General features: G+C 37.7%; 1 protein-coding gene across 1 annotated transcript in view; it reads left to right on the top strand.

Moving 5' to 3' along the window:
- The window catches only part of MRPL1 (mitochondrial ribosomal protein L1), a 102,504-nt gene that overhangs the window by 38,616 nt on the left and 46,214 nt on the right, over positions 1-17,674 (top strand). The window contains exon 8 of the mRNA XM_032239553.1: positions 8,603-8,709. Within this exon, the coding sequence (XP_032095444.1) occupies positions 8,603-8,709 (107 nt within the window). The remainder of the gene's footprint in view (positions 1-8,602; positions 8,710-17,674) is intronic.

Below are 17,674 nucleotides of genomic sequence, written 5' to 3'. Positions count from 1 at the left end.
AGATGGATATTCTTATAAGACATACTCATCTTAAAGCTTCAAAATACATGACGCAATAACTGACAATTGAAAGGAGAAATAAACTAATCATCAAGTACAGTTGGAGATTTTAGTATTCTTCTCAGTAACTGATAGAATGTATAGACCGAAAATCAGTAAGGATATGAAAGATTTCAAGAACACTCTTAGTTATCTTGGCCTAGCTGATATCTATAAAACACCCAATAACAGCAAATGTTGTTTGGTGTTGAACAATCACCAGGGTAGGCCATTTGCTGAGTTATAAGGCAAGTCTTTATTAAGTCTTAAATTTGTGATTGCAAAAGAATTGAAGTCACACACATATGTGTTCTAATTGCAACTGAGTTAAATTAGAAATCAGTAACCATGAAAAATCTCCAAATACATTAAAATGAAAAAAACCCACTACTAAATAACTGATTGATCAAAGAATAATCAAAGAATGTCCGAAATGGAATGATATTGAAAACACAACATGTCAAAACTTGTGGGATGCAGCTGAAGCAGTACTTAGAAGGAAATTTACAGTTTTAAAGGCTAAATTAGCTGAGCATAGTGGCATGTGCCTGTCATTCCAGCTACTTGGGAGACTCAGATGGGAGAATCCCTTGTGGCTAGGAGTTCAGGGTAGCAGTGTACTGAGATTATGCCTGTGCATAGCCACTGTACTCTAGCCAGGGCAACATAGTGAGACTCCCTTTCTCAAAAAAAAAAAAAAAAAAAAAAAAAAAAAAAACTGAGTTAGAAAAGAATGGGTTAAAATCATTGTTCTAAAATTTTTATCTTATAAACCTAGAAAAAAAAAGCAAATTAAACCAAAAGTAAGTACAAGGAAGAAAGTAATGAAGAACATAGTGGAAGTCACTGAAATAGAAAAAAAGCAATAGCAATGAAAGCAAAACTGATTCTTTAAAAAGATCAATAACGTTGATAAAACTTTAACTGGACTGATTTTTTTTTTTAAAGGGAAGACACACAAGTCATTCCTGATCAAAAGTAAGGAAAGAAGGGCTGGGCATGGTGGCTTACGCCTGTAATCCCAACACTTTGGGAGGCCAAGGTGTGCGGATCACAAGGTCAGGAGATTGAGATCATCCTGGCTAACGGCGGTGAAACCCCATCTTTACTAAAAATACAAAAAATTAGCTGGACATAGTGGCATGCGCCTGTAGTCCCAGCTACTTGAGAGCCTGAGGCAGGAAAATCACTTGAACCTGACAGGCAGAGGTTGCAATGAGCCGAGGTTGAGCCACTGCACTCCAGCCTGGATGACAGAGCGAGGCTCCATCTCAAAAAAAAGCATGGGAGAAGACTCAGATTATTAATATCAGGAATGAAAGGGGTGACATGAATACATATCCCATGAACATTATAATAAAGCAATATTATGAATAAATTTATGCAAATAAATTTGACAATTTAAATAAATGACAAATTCCTTGAAAGACCAAATTATCAAAAGTCTCTGGAAGATATAGAAAATCTGAATAGATCTGTCTAAAGGAAAGAAATTGAATTAGTAATGTACAAGTTCCCTTATGAAAAGTCCAGGCCCACCTGACTCCCACTAGTGAATTCTATCCAACATTTTAAGGAAGAAATAATACCAATTTTTCACAACCTCTTTTAGAAAATAGTGAGTAAGAAACATTTACCAACTTATTTTATGAGCTCAGGATTACCTTGGTAACAAAGGTAGACAAGGACGTTACAAGAAAACTACAGGATTATTCCGCCATGAGCATAGATGCAAAAAATACTGTTAATGAAATATTAAGTTGAATCCAGCAATATATATGTATATAAAAATAAAGATTAATATACCTTAACCAATGACATTTATTCCAGGAATTCAAAATTGGCTTAATATCTGAACATCAATATTATATATCATGTTAATAGAATAAAAGATGAAAACCTTAAGATCATTTCAATAGATGCAGAGTAAGCATTTTGGCAATAATGGCTCTCAGAATACTAGAAATGTAAGTGAAATTCCTCAACTTCACATAGCACATCTCTGAAAAAGCAGCATTCTTAATGATGAGATCATTGAGAAGGAATGCTTTCTCCGTAAGATCAGGAACAAGGCTCTCTGCTGTCAGCACTTATATTCAACATTGTACTGGAGGTCAGTGAAATAGAGGGCATACATATGGGAAAGGAAGAAATAAATCTGTTTTTATTCCCAGTTAATACTAAGCTATTTTAGTAAGTGAATTCTAATTAGTGAATTTAATGAGGCTATAGGATACAAGGTCCATGCATGAAAATCAACAGTATTTCTATATGTAACTACAATCAAACTGAAATGTATAAAACAGTTCCATTTATGTGAGCATAAATAAATAAAAATATTTAAGAGGAAATTTAACAGAAGTTGTGCAAGACCTATTCATAGAAAACTGGTAAGTGTTGCTGAAAGTTTAAGGAATACCCAAATAAATAGAGGGATATACCATAGTGGTTTTGGAAAGCATATTATTAAGACAGACTTATTTTTCTGTAGATTTAATGCAATCCCAACCAAACTCCCAGAAGGCTTTAAAAAAAAAAAAAGTTGGCAAGCATATTCTCAAATTTAAATAGAAATGCAGAGAACCTAGAGTGGAAGAAATGATTTTAGGCTGGGCACAGTGGCATGCTCACGCCTGTAATCCCAGCACTTTGGGAGGCTGAAATGGGAGGATTTTATGAGCTCAGGAATTCAAGACTAGCCTGGGCAAAATAGCAAGACCAAATCTCTACTTAAAAAAAAAAAAAAAAATCAACTGTGTGTGTGGTGGCATGTGCCTGGAGTCCCAGCTACTTGGGAGGCCAAGGTAGGAGGACTGCTTGAGCCCAGGAGATTGAGGCTGCAGAGAGCTGAGGTTGTGTCACTGCAGTCCAACCTGTGACAAAGCAAGACCGTATCTCAAATTAAAAAAAAAAAAAAAAAAAAAAAAATTGGCTGGGCGTGCTGGTTCACGCCTGTAATGCCAGCACTATGGGAGGCTAAGGTGGGTGAATCACTTGAGGTTGGGAGTTCGAGACCAGCCTGGCCAACATGGTGAAACCCTGTCTCTACTAAAAGTGCAAAAATTAGCTGGGTGTGGTGACACATGCTTGTGATCCTAGCTGCTTGGGAGGCTGAGGCAGGAGGATCACTTGAACCTGGGAGGCAGCAGTTGCAGTGAGCTGAAATCACACCACTGCACTCTAGCCTGGATGATGGAGTGAGACTCTGTCTCAAAAAAAAAACAAAACCAGAAACTAAAAGAGAAAATGATTTTTAAAAGGAAGAACACAGTTTGAAGTGTAAGACTTTACCATAGAGCTATAGTAATCCAGACAGTGTGGTATAGTGTATAGGATAAATGACTGTGGATCAAACATGGAGGGTTCAGAAATGAACCTAAACTTATATGATCAACTGATTTTCAGCAAAGGTATCAAGGTTATGTGAAAAAATAATAATTTTTTCAATTAGTTGTGCTGAAATAATTGGATAATTCTTTTCCTCACATAACACAGAAAATAATCCAAAATGGATCATAGACCTAAAGGTAAAAGATAAAGTCATGAAATCCTAGAAGAAAAATTTCTAGGAGAAAATCTTCATGGCCTTGAATTGAGTAAATATTTCTTAGGGCACAAAAAGCATGAGCTATAGAAGAAAAAATTGCTAATTTGGACTTCATCAAAATGAAAAAAATTTGCTCATGAGTGGATACCCCTAAGAAAATGAAAAGGCAAGTCACAGATTAGGGGAAAATACTTGCCACACATAGCTTTGACCAAGAACCTATATCCAAAATACATAAAGAAGTCATAACTCAGTAAGACTGCCAACCTAATTTTTTTTTAAAGGGGGCAAAAGAGTTGAGTAGGTATTGTACAAAAGAATATATGTGGTCAGGCACGGTGGCTCATGCCTGTAATCCCAGCACTTTGGGAGGCCAAGGCAGGTGGATCACCTGAGGTCAGGAGTTCGAGACCAGCCTGGCCAACATGGTGAAACTCTGTTTCTACTAAAAATATGAAAATTAGCTGGATGCAGTGGTGTATGCCTGTCATCTCAGCTATTCAGGAGGCTGAGACAGGAGAATTGCTTGAACCCAGGAGGCAGAGGTTGCAGTGAGTGGAAATCGTGCCACTGCACTTCAGCCTGGGCGACAGAACGAGACTCCATCTCAAAAAAATGGCCTTTAAACAGGTGAATTAATACTAAACATCTTGGTTATTGGGGAGATGCAAATTAGATACAGAAGAAGGAGTATATAAGGTCAAAGGAAGGAAGTTTTATTTGTGTTTGTTTTAGGATGGAACTATCTTAAAAACTAAAATCTACATCACCTTCAGCCTATCACCTTTTCTAGTTCCTTTTTCTAACTATATAAATATATACATTTTTTGATATTCCATCAGACCTTCACTTAAGTATTTTTTCTTTTTAAGACAAAGTTTCAGTCTTGTTACCCAGGCTGGAGTGCAGTGGTGCGATCGTGGCTCACTGCAACTTCCACCTCCTGGGTTCAAGCAATCCTCAGCCTCCTGAGTAGCTGGGATTATAGGTGCCTGCCACCACACCCAGCTAATTTTTTTGATTTTAGTAGAGATGGGGCTTCACTATGTCGGGCAGACTGGTCTCGAACTCTTGACCTCGGGGGATCCACCCACATCAGCCTCCTAAAGTGCTGGGATTACACTTCAGCGTATTTTAATGCAGAACGATTTCTCTTTTCTTCTTGAGTCCTGTTCTTTCTCTCTCCATTACCATTACATCATCAGTACGATATCAGGATCAAAATTATGAAGTCCTTTTTCTTCCAGGAGGCATTTGTCAATTTGACTACTTACTAATAACTTGTCTGCATCTAGGTGGAGGTATCAAGTTGGTGGTTGGAAATCATGAGAGAGATTGTGGTTAGAGATATAAATTTAGCAATTATCAGTGGATAGATGGTTTTTAAAGCCATGTGTCTGCCTGAGATCAGTTAGGGAGGTGTGCATGGATAGGTTAAGAGAAGTCAGATGATTGATCCCTGAGGTAGTTCAACCTTTGGAAGGCAACTAAGTGAGGGTGGGTGGCTCAGCCCTTAAAATGAGACGAAATAGCCAGTGACAATTGTGTGTCAGAGGACAAGTCAAGATACTGTAGAAAGAGGACAGATTACTCTGTGAACTGCTGCTGATAGGTCAAGTCAGAGGAACACTGAGAAATGACTACTGAATTTGCCAATGTGAAGGTTACTGAAGTAGGTATAAGAAAATAAAGGATAGGCTGGGCACGGTGGCTCACGCCTATAATCCCAGCACTTTGGGAGGCCGAGGCGGGCGGATCACGAGGTCAAGAGATCGAGACCATTCTCGTCAACATGGTCAAACCCTGTTTCTACTAAAAATACAAAACATTAGCTGGGCATGGTGGTGCGTGCCTGTAATCCCAGCTCCTGAACCCGGGAGGCGGAGGTTGCGGTGAGCTGAGATTGTGCCATTGCACTCCAGCCTGGGTAACAAGAGCGAAACTCTGTCTCAAAAAAAAAAAAAAAAAGAAAAGGAGAGAAAGTAGGGATGACTTTTTAAATTTAGATCTTATGTTCTTAAGAGGAATGTTGAATGGTAACTGGAAGGCAACATAGGAGACTTGTTTATTTTATTTTGAAAAGGGAGATTTTGTAGCAAGTTTGTAAGCTAATGAAGATTATCTAGGGTAGCGGGGAAAATCGACAATATAGAGGAAAGAAGGGAGGAGCAGTGTCCTTTTATGGATGAGTAGAAGTGAGGTCGAGCACACAAATGAAGAGGAATGGCCTTTGTTATGGGCATAGACAGTTCACCCATAGTGACAGGAAGGCAGGAAGTGTTGTGGGCTTAGATTTAGGTCAGTCACTAAATAATTTTTGAGCTTTTAGTATGTACAGGGCACTGTTCTTATGAAAACAAACTTTAAAAAAAATTAAGAAATTTAAATAGAGATGTAGATGGTTTAAGAAGGTATTTGTTTTTTGTATACCAATATTAGCATCTTACCGTTTACTAGTATACAGTTTTGTCATACTGTTTAATACTCAGTTACATCAAACTATGATTCTGAAAAAACTTTGTTTCTTTTAGTAATTATTCATTTGTATATCCATTATCTCCCAATTAGATTGTAAACCGCCCATGGGTCGTTGCTTTTATTTATAGCTGTAGTGCTCCTGAGCCAATTGAACAACTCCTCAGCTAATCCTAGGAATAATGTATGCTGAGGGTATGCGGTGCTCTCCATGTAATGAGTTCCTCACATTGACTCATCTAGGGAACACTTGCTTGAGCATGGTGTGAGTGGTGTCTCTTCAGTGGCACAGTCTTCATTGTATTTCTTACCCTTTAAATAATTCACATTTTTCTGTGCCTGGAATTAAGTTTTCAAGTTAAGTTATGGCATAGTGAAATATACCATATTTTTGTTTATTAAATTTGTGTTAAAATGATAATGACTAAGTCTTAGGAGACTAATAGTTTATTTTTGTAGTCTCATGTATGATCCTTTGAAGATTTTTAATTTTTATCCTGATTCAATTTTTCTCCTTACTGTATTTAGTTGCATCCCTTTCTCTACACTAATGGAGTACAAGGTGACATTAGAATCCAATAAATTGTTTGAATTTTTTATTATTTTCTCATGCCAGTTTCTTCTGCTTTCCTTCCCCTTCCCTTTCCTTTCCTTTTCCTTCCTTCCCCTTCCCTTTCCCTTCTTTTCCCTTCCCCTTCCCTTTTCCTTTCTCTTTTCTTTCTTTCTTTTTCTTTTTTTTTTTTTTTTTTTTTATGGAGTTTAGCTTTCTCTCCCAGGCTGGAGTAGAGTGGCATGATCTTGGCTCAGTACAACCTCTGCCTCCTGGGTTCAAGCTATCCTTCTGCCTCAGCCTCCCAAGTAGCTGGGATTACAGGCATGCATTATCACACCCAGCTAGTTTTTGTATTTTTAGTAGAGATGGGGTTTCGCCATGTTGGCCATTGTCTTGAGCGCCCAACCTCAAGTAATCTGCCCGCCTGTGCCTCCCAAAGTGCTGGGATTACAGGCATGAGCCACCATGCCTGTTTGTTTGTTTGTTTGTTTTGAGACAGAGTCTCACCCTGTCACGCAGGCTGGAGCGCAGTGGCTTGGTCTTGGCTCACTGTAACCTCTGTCTCCCAGGTTCAAGCAATTCTCCTGCCTCAGCCTCTTAAGTAGCTGGGATTACAGGTGCCTGCCACCATGCCCAACTAATTTTTGTAATTTTAGTAGACTGGGTTTCGCCATGTTGTCCAGGCTGGTCTTGAACTCCTGACCTCAAGTGATCCACCTGCCTTGACTTCCCAAAATACTGGTATTAACAGGCATGAGCCACCATACCCCGGCCTCAAGCCACTTTTTATAACCATTTGTGTAAGAATGAGCTATCTCCAGACTGTATCATTCCCTATGATACTGTTTCCACTGTTAAATGTTTCTGCTTTCTAGTATTTTTTTTTTCCACTTATGTATGGTGGATAAAAGGTTCCTAAAAGATTTAAGACTGTACTGTCTTTTTTTTTTTTTTTTTTTTTTCACATAGTCTCACTCTGCTGCCCAGGCTGGAGTACAGTGGCATGATCTCAGCTCACTGCAATCTCTAGCTCCTGGGTTCAAGTGATGCTCTTGCCTCAGCCTCCCAGGTAGCTGGGATTACAGGTATGCGCCACCATGCCCAGCTGATTTTTGCATTTTTCGTAGAGATGGGTTTTCACCATGTTGGCCAGGCTCATCTTGAACTCTTGACCTCAGGTGATCTGCCCACCTTGGCCTCCCAAAGCACTGGGATTACAGCCATGAGCCATTGCACCCAACCATTGTTATCTTTTGCCATAGATTATTTTATAGACTTTATGTTAATATATCATCTTTGTTTTTAAGATATGCCATATATCGTTATTGCGTATACTTATGTATTATCCATAATGGTGCAGCAACATTACCACAAATAGTTGCTTGAAACAATAGACATTTATTATCTCACCATTTCTGTGTGTCAGGACTGTATGTGTAGCTTAGTTGAGTTTTCTGCTTAATGTCTCACAAAGCTCCACTCAAGGTGTTGGCCAGAGAGGTGATTTCATCTGAGACTAAATGGGTGATGGGTTCGCTTCCAGACTTACACACTTGGCAGAATTCAGTTCCTGTAGGGTACTGGACACAGGGCTTCAGTTTCCTACTGGCTGTTAGCTTGAGACTGCTCTCAGCTTATTGTCCTGTGGCCCTCTCTATATGGCAGTTGATAGCATTGTAGCTTGTTTCTTCAAAGCCAGTAAGGAAGAGAGTCTTCTCCAAGACAGGCATTATAGCTTTATGTAATGTAATTGTGTACACATGATCATTCTGTCTCTTGGCTTGAAGCAAGTTGCAAGTTTTTTTCACACTCAATGGGAGGAGATCACACAAGAGCATGAATGCCAGGAAATAGAGCACTTTGGAACTAGTCTGTCAGCTGCCACAACTTATTTGCTGTATCTTCACGTGAGATATGTGTTTCTTTCATTCAGTAATTTTTGCTACTTATTTGGAGTGATAATTGTGGATTTTACTTTTTCTAACTAGATTCCATTGGCCGTGACATCCCCAAAATGCTTGAATTTTTTAAAAATGGACATGAAATTAAGGTAGATGAAGAAAGGGAGAACTTTCTCCAGACCAGAATAGCAACAGTAAGTTACAATGAGAATTATCAAATAACCCTCTTTTTTTGTTGTTGTTCAGGTAATTCCTTAATAATTTATAATATAAAATAACAGTCATTTGAGCTTGTTTTTGACACTAGCATTAAGAATGGCACTAAACATACACACATATGCTTTTTTTATTCTGTTAATTAAACTCATATATTTTAATGACACTTGAGAATTTCTTCTAGAGTTATGTGCTACTCTCACATTTACTTGTACTTTGCCTTATTGTCTTTTATGTATACATTTTTGTGTTTTTGTATTTGTATTTATGTATTATATTTTAAGCTTATTGAGAACACGTCTAGATTTTGTATGCCCTTTAATCGAGTGCATAATGCTGAACACATAGTAGATGTTCAATTCTACTTTAGTGGAATTGAGTGATTTACTTTATTTTAATGAATTATGTCCAATTTTCTCTGCTAATGTTTTTAAAATTGTTTGCTTTTAGAAGATGCTGGAAATCAGTTTCCAAAGCCATTTTTAGGACACTAATATAGATATGCCACCTTTCTAGGACTGTGTTTTTAAATATATTGCCATGAGAAACATTAAAGTTATTTTTACTAAGGACTCTCTAAAGGGCCTTTGAAACACATGTAATTTTTTTCTTATTTACTGTAGGAATAACAATAATTGATAAATTGATAGCAAAATTTAAACAGGACCTACCAAGTGTCAGGTGCTAAACAATTTTTATGTATTCTATCTTTTAATTGTTAGCTCTATGAGAGGTAAAATGATCACCCCTACCTTATAGATGAAGGCATGAAAACACAGAGAAGTTAAATAAGTTTTGCAAGATCTCACAACTACTGTGAGGCAGATGAGCATTTGAACCTTGGCAATTTCCTTGGGTCCAGGCTCTTTATCCCTATACCATCTTGCCTCATGACTGGAATTATTTGAATAGCAATTATGCTTTCTCTTTACCGTCCCATCTTACTCTTAAGGGAAATTCTGCATTATAGCCAATAGCTAGTGGTCCGAGCTCATTATGCTGTGCCCACTGCAAGTCATCAGAAATATAGAAAAGCTGAGAGACACCGCCTGGGCAACATGGCAAAACCCCATCTCTATAAAAAATACAAAAAATTAGATGAGATGGTGGCATGCACCTGTAGTTTAGCTACTTGGGAGGGTGAGGTGATTCCTGGGATCACCATAGTTACAGCGTGAGACCCTGTCTCAAACAAAATAAAACAGAAAGTAAAGAAAAAGCTGGCTGCTATTTTGACCAGGCTGGCCTCAAACTCCTATGCTCAAATAATCATCCCTTAGCCTCTTGAGTAGATGGGACTACAGATGTATGCCACCATGCCAGTCTTCTCAGCTAGTTTTTTAAAAAACAAAAAACAAAACTTGCTTTAAAAATGAAGTAAAGCAGGATTAATCTAGTCAGAGATTGGGAAACCCCAGCTTGCCATCATTACCATCAAAGCTTAGCTCCACTATATTTGGCACTAAGCTCTGCTCCAGTCTAATGTTGGAATTTCCTTGTTCCCTAAAAGGCCTTTGGCAGCACTTCGTGTTCTTAGGGTTGACAACATTGTAATTGAAAACCAAACAAACAAAACTTAAAATACAAATTTTAAGAATCTATTCTGGAGTTGTAGAGACTTGAGTTTGAATACCTGTTCTGCTACTTCAGAGATGGCAGACTTAAAGCAAATTTCTTAATGTTGTTGTGTCTCAAATTTCCTCATCTATAAAATATGTATAATAGTGCTTATTTCACTATGTGTTTTGAAGATTACATAAAATTTTAAAATGGTAACATCTATTGTTATTGTTTTGGTTGGCCTTTTGGGACTGTGGAATATCCTTATGAGGCTCTTCCTAGCTGGATTGCATCTGTCTTTTCTTAAGTAATGTTTTCAGTATATTCAGTAGTTAATAGTTTATGTAGATCTTGGAATATAAGAAACTATGATATCACATTCATTTTTTTTCAACAAATACCATAGTGATTAAGACATAGGTTCCAGATTAGACTGCTTGGATCTTTTGGAGATATAATTTCTTAATGAAAAAGAAATTATGTGTTTAAGGAGAATCTTTTTGAATACTGTTTAAGTATTACAAGGTAGTAGGAGGTTGAGAGTGGGTTTTAGATTCCTACTGTCTTGATTCAAACCCTTTTTTGAGCTAGAAAGAGCTGTACCCCCTTGTTCTCTGAGCCTCAGTTTCTCCGCATTTCCCATTTCTTGTTTCTCCTGTATATAAAATGATGGTAATAATATGTACCTTCTAAGCTAGGAAGGAATAGATGTAATAATAACATTTAGCAGAATACTTCTGGCTAAGGTGGAATAACAGGGAACTAATCAACCCTCCAACCTAAAACAACCAGCATTATCTTGATACCAAAACCAGATAAAGAAACTACAATGCAGTATCATTCGTGAACATAGATGTAACAATTGTAAACTAAATTTTAGCAAATAGAATCCAGCAATATATAAAAAGGGTTAAGATATTATGATCAAGTAGAGTTTATTCTAGAAATGCAAGGTTAGTTTGACATTTAATAGTCAATCATTACAATTCACCATATTAAGAAAGTAAAAAACAAATGCCATATGGGCATCTTAGTGGATACAGAGAAAGCATTTGACAGAATCCAACATCTGTTCCTGATTAAAAAGTCTCAGTAAACTAGGGATAGAAGTCAATATCCCTGAAAAAGAATGTCTAAGAGAAACCAAAGCTGACATCATATTTAGTGGTGAATGTTAAGTTTCTCCTAAGATCAGGAACAAGACAAGGACATCCCTCTTACCACTGCTTCTTTTCAGCATTTATCTGGCACCTTCTACGCAGTGCAATTAGGCGAGAAACAGAGATAAAAAGTCAACTAGATTAGAAAGGAAGAAGTGAAACTGTCGTTATTCACAGGTCACATATTCTAGCTGCTAGAACAAAGAAGTGAGTTAACTAAGGTTGAAGGTACAAACTCAATGTACAAAAATAAGTTGTTTCTGTTTAACAGCAAGGAACAATTAGAAACTGAAAAAGCAACAAATGCCATTTGTAGTAAGGGTAAATCTGAGAAAGATGTAGAAGATCTATACTCTGAAAACTTTAAAACATAGTTAAGATAAATAAAAAATCTAACTAGGCTGGGTGCGTTGGCTCAAACCTATAATCCCAGCACTTTGGGAGGCCAAGGTAGGTGGATCACAAGGTCAAGAGATTGAGACCATCCTGGCCAACATGGTGAAATCCCATTTCTACTAAAAATACAAAAATTAGCTGGACGTGGTCGTATGTGCCTGTAGTCCCAGCCACTCGGGAGGCTGAGGCAGGAGAATCGCTTGAACCCAGGAGGCGGAGGTTGTAGTGAGCCGAGATTGCGCCACTGCACTCTGGCTTGGTGACAGAGTGAGCCTCTGTCTCAAAAAAAAAAAAAAAAAAAAGAAATCTAAATAAATGGTGACTGTATATCTTGTTTATGGATCAGTAGATTCAATATTGTTAAAAATGTCAATTTTCTAGATGCCCGTCAGTGGTGGGCTGGATAAAGAAAATATAATACATATACACCGTGGAATGCTATGCAGTTATTAAAAAGAATGAGATAATGGCCTTTGCAGCAACATGGATGGAGCTGGAGGCCATTATTGTAAGTTAATTAATTCAGGAGGAGAAAACCAAATACCACATATTCTTACTTATAAGTAGGAGCTAAACATTGAGTACACATGGACACAAAGAAAGAAACAATAGACATTGGGGCCTACTTGAGGGTGGAGGTGGGAGGAGGGTGAGGATTGAAAAATCGCCTATCAGTTATTATCTGATTACCTGGATGACAAAATTATCTGTACATGAAATCTCCACTATATGCAATATACCCATGTAGCAAATCTACACGTGTACCCCTTGAACCTAAAATAAAGGACATTTTTAAAGAAAAAAAAAATGTCAGTTTTCCCCAAGGTAATCTGTAGATTCATAGCATTCTCAGTCAAAGTCCCAGTCAGAATTTTTGTAGGAACTGACTAGCTGATTCTAAAATTCATAGAAAAATGCAAAGTATCTAGAATAGCTAAAACAGCTTTTTTGAAAAACAACAAAGTTGGAAGTCTACCTGACTTCAAGATTTATAAAGCTGCAGCAATTAAGACAATATGGTATTGACATCAAAAGAAAACAATTAGTGGAATAGAATAGAGACAAAAAAAGAAGACAGAACATGCATATATGGACAACTGATTTTCCACAAGGTTACAATGGCATTTTTGTGTGTGTGGAGAAAGGATTGTCCTTTCAGCAAACAGTACTGGAACAGTTGGATATCTATATGCCATAAAATGAACTTCAACCCCTACTTCAAACCGTGTATAATAATTAAGTAAAAATGAATCAAAGACCTAAATGTAAAGCCTAAAATGATAAAACTTTGAGAAGAAAAAGTTGGATTAGGGAATGATTTCTTACATCTGACACTAAAAGCATGATCCATAAAAAAAGACATTGATAAATCACTGTATAAGAATTAAAAGCTTCTGCTCTTTAAAAGACACTGTTAAGAGAATGACAAGGCAAATCACAGGCTGGGAAAAAATATTTGAAAATCATATCTGATAAATCAAGGATATATAAAGAACTGTCCAAACTTAATAATAAAACTACCCAATTTTGAAAAGCAGCAAAAGATTCGAACACACCTCACTATGGAAATATATAGATAAAAAACACATGGGAAGATGCTCAGTGTCTTTAATTGTTAGGAAATGTAAATGAAAACCACAATGGGATAACACATCTGTTTGGAATGAAAAAAGTCAAAAAGACTGGCCATACCAACTGTGGTAAGGATATGGTGGGACAGGAGCACTCTTATACCGTTTGTGGGTATGTTAAATGATGCAACCTCTTTGCAAACAATTTGACAGTTTCTTATGTTGAACAGCCACCTACTATATGATCCTGCCATCCACTTTTAGATAATTGGATATCTATATGCCATATATGTAAAAACGTGTCCATACAAAGACTTGCAAATAAGTGTTCATATCAGATTCTTTGTGATAGCTCCAAACTGGAAAATTTCCAAATGCTCATTGCAGGTGAATATAAATATATAAAAATACTCTTCAGTGGTAAAAAGAAATAAACTTCATACATTCTACAATATTAATGGATTTCAAAATAATTGTGCTGAGTGAAAGAAGTTAGAAGAAAGGGAGTACATTCTGTATGATTCTATTTGTATAAAATTCTGGCAAATGCAAACTAATGTATGGTGACAGAAAGCAGACCAGTGATTGCCTTGGGGACAGAGGTGGTGAAGAGGGGAAGGAAGGAGGAATTACAAAGGCACACAGTGAATTTTGGAAGTGATTGGTATGTTTTTCTGACTAGTGATTGTTGCATGTGTGTATACATAAGTCAAAGCTTAGTAAATTGTACACATTAAGAATGTGCAGCATATCCAATGAAATACTATTTAGTAACAAAAAGGAATAAACTACGTATACATGTTACAACATGGGTAAACCTCAAGAATATTATGGTCAGTGAAAGAAGCCAGACACAGAAACTACTTGTTGTGTGATACCATTTATATGAAATATTCAGAAATAGCAAAATTATAAAGACAAAAAGTAGATCAGTAGTTGCATAGGAGGGGTAGGAGGAAACAGGTATTAACTCCAAGTGTACATGAGGGATCATATTGGGCTGATGATGTTTTCAAAGTGATTTATGGCGGTGGTCACACAACTTGATCAACTTACTTAATCATTGAATTTTACATCGGAAAATGGTGAATAATATATGCAAAATTTGCCTCGATAACATTAATTAAAAATGTGCACTATGTCAAGTATAACTCAAAATTGTTTACAGAGTAGTAAAAAACTACCATTGTATTATGCAAAATAATTATCTCATAAATTATTAGAATTATCTGATAAATAAAAATTTGGAAATGATTTCAAAGCAATTTAATGAGGTTTCCTTGAGTGATGTTATTCTTATGCAGTTGAAAATATTGAAGATGTGATATTTTTTATGAGACTCTGTGTGTGTGTGTGTGTGTGTGTGTGTGTGTGTGTGTGGCCAATATGATGTGACAAGTTGATTTAGAATGAGTGCAGCAGATAAAAGGGCACTGACAGTATTACATGCTTATTAAGGGTCCTTATTTTGGATAAAAGGAAGTTAACTAGAACAGGGGTCAATAAATGACAACCCAGGGCCAAATCTGGTCATGGCTCTGGACTGTTTTTATATAGCCTATGAGCTAACAATGGTCTTTACAGTTTTAAAGGTTGTAAAAAACAAATAATATGCTGCAGAGATTGGATATGGCCCGCAAAGCCTGAATAATTCACTGTCTGGCTCTTTACAGAAAAGATTTGCTGACTTTTCATCTAGAGAGATGTTTTTTGGGAGAGTGAAATGTATTAGGTTTGTGTGTCTACTTACCTGTACAGAAGAGACTCTCACTGTAGTTAAATCGTCTTGATGTCCTGTGTTAACGATTCTGCACTTGAAGATCCATTTCTAGTACTGATGTAATACGAAATTGATCTTGAGTAGTTTGTAGTTTTCCTCCTGTATCAACATGCTAAATACAGTCAGTTGAATGATCTTTCTTAATTATTTAACTTGAGGATTAGCATGTCAGATATTAGAACTCAGCCACTAATGCCTTTCTTCTTGTTGTTGTTGAGACAGAGTCTTGCTCTGTTTCCAGGTTGGAGTACAGTGGCACAATCTTAGCTCACTGCAATCTCTGCCTCCCCAGTTCAAGGGATTCCCCTGCCTCAGCATCCCGAGTAGCTGGGACTACAGGTGCACACCACCATGCCCGGCTAATTTTTTTGTACTTTGGTAGAGACAGGCTTTCACCATGTTGTCCAGGCTGGTCTCGAACTCCTCCTCAGCCTCCTAAAGCGCTGGGATTATATGCACGAACCATTGTTCCCGGCCAGAACCACTAATGCCTTTGTATATCAAAACTGTGTAGACTAACGGTCTTATAGCCAGCCAGTATCTAACATTTGTCAGTAGTACTTGCAGGTAAATTGGTTATTTTTTCGCTTCTCTTTTCTTTCTTTTTTTTTTTTAGACAGGGTCCTACTCTGTTGCCCAAGCTGGAGTGCAGTGGCATGATCCCATCTTCCTGCCAGACTCAAGTGATCCTCCCATCTCAGCTCCTTCACCCAGTAGCTGGGACTACAGACGTGTGCCACCATGCCCAGCTAATTTTTATATTTTTTGTAGAGACAGGGTTTTGCCATGTTGCCTAGGCTGGTCCCAAACTCCTGGGCCCAAGTGATGTGCCCACCTCAGCATTGCAAGGTTATGGGATTATAGGCATGAGCCATTGTGCCTGGCCTTAGTTTTGTTCTTAGTATTTCCTACCATTTGAACCTATAACTTACATAGTTGTGAAATTGGTTATATCTTTATGCTATGAAATCAAATGCTCATATCAGTGAAAATGTCATTTTTTTTAAAATTGCATTTTAGGTTTTGGGGTACATGTGAAGAAATGCAAGATTGTTGCATGGGTAAACACATGGCAGTGTAATTTGCTGCCTTCCTCCCCATCACCTATTTCTGGCATTTCTCCCCATGCTCTCTCTCCCTAACTCCCCAACCCCGCTGTCCCTCCCCTATTTCCCCCCAACAGACCCCAGTGTGTGATGCTCCCCTCCCTTTGTCCATGTGTTCTCGTTGTTCAACACCCACCTATGAGTGAGAACATCCTGTGTTTGATTTTCTGTTCTTGTATCAGTTTGCTGAGAATGATGGTTTCCAGGTTCATCCATGTCCCTACAAAGGACATGAACTCATCGTTTTTGATGGCTGCATAGTATTCCATGGTATATATGTGCCACATGTTCCCTGTCCAGTCTGTCATCGATGGGCATTTGGATTGGTTCCAGGTCTTTGCTGTTGTAAGCAGTGCTGCAATGAACACTTATGTGCATGTGTCCTTATAGTAGAACAATTTATAATCCTTTGGATATATACCCAGTAATGGGATTGCTGGGTCAAAAGGAATTTCTATTTCTAGGTCCTTGAGGAATCGCCACACTGTCTTCCACAATGGTTGAACTAATTTGCACTCCCACTAACAGCGTAAAAGTGTTCCTATTTCTCCACATCCTCTCCAGCATCTGTTGTCTCCAGATTTTGTAATGATCGCCATTCTAATGGCGTGAGATGGTATCTCAGTGTAGTTTTGAATTGCATTTCTCTAATGACCAGTGATGATGAGCGTTTTTTCATATGTTTGTTGGCCTCATGTAAGTCTTCTTTTGTAAAGTGTCTGTTCATATCCTTCACCCACTTTTGAATGGGCTTGTTTGTTTTCTTCTTGTAAATCTGTTTTAGTTCTTTGTAGATTCTGGATATCAGCCCTTTGTCAGATGGGTAGCTTCCAAAAATTTTTTCCCATTCTGTTGGTTGCCGATTCACTCTAATGACTGCTTCTTTTGCTCTGCAGAAGCTGTGGAGTTTCATTAGGTCCCATTTGTCTATTTTGGCCTTTGTTGCCATTGCTTTTGGTGTTTTGGTCATGAAGTCCTTGCCTATGCCTATGTCCTGAATGATTTTGCCTAGATTTTCTTCTAGGGTTTTTATGGTGTTAGGTCTTATGTTTAAGTCTTTAATCCATCTGGAGTTAATTTTAGCATAACGTGTCAGGAAGGAGTCCAGTTTCTGCTTTCTGCACATGGCTAGCTAGTTGTCCCAACTCCGTTTATTAAACAGTGAATCCTTTTCCCTTTGGTTGCTTTTGTCAGGTTTGTCAAAGATCAGATGATTGTAGATGTGCAGTGTTGCCTGTAAGGCCTCTGTTCTGTTCCATTGGTCTGTATCTCTGTTTTGGTACCAGTACCATGCTGTTTCGATTATTGTAGCCTTGTAGTATAGCTTGAAGTCCAGGAGTGTGATGCCTCTAGCTTTGTTCTTTTTGCAT

The sequence above is a fragment of the Sapajus apella genome, unplaced genomic scaffold (assembly GCF_009761245.1).
Source record: "Sapajus apella isolate SASKATOON/1434 unplaced genomic scaffold, GSC_monkey_1.0 scaffold45, whole genome shotgun sequence".
NCBI lineage: Eukaryota > Metazoa > Chordata > Mammalia > Primates > Cebidae > Sapajus > Sapajus apella.
This window is presented reverse-complemented; position numbering and strand designations above follow the sequence as displayed.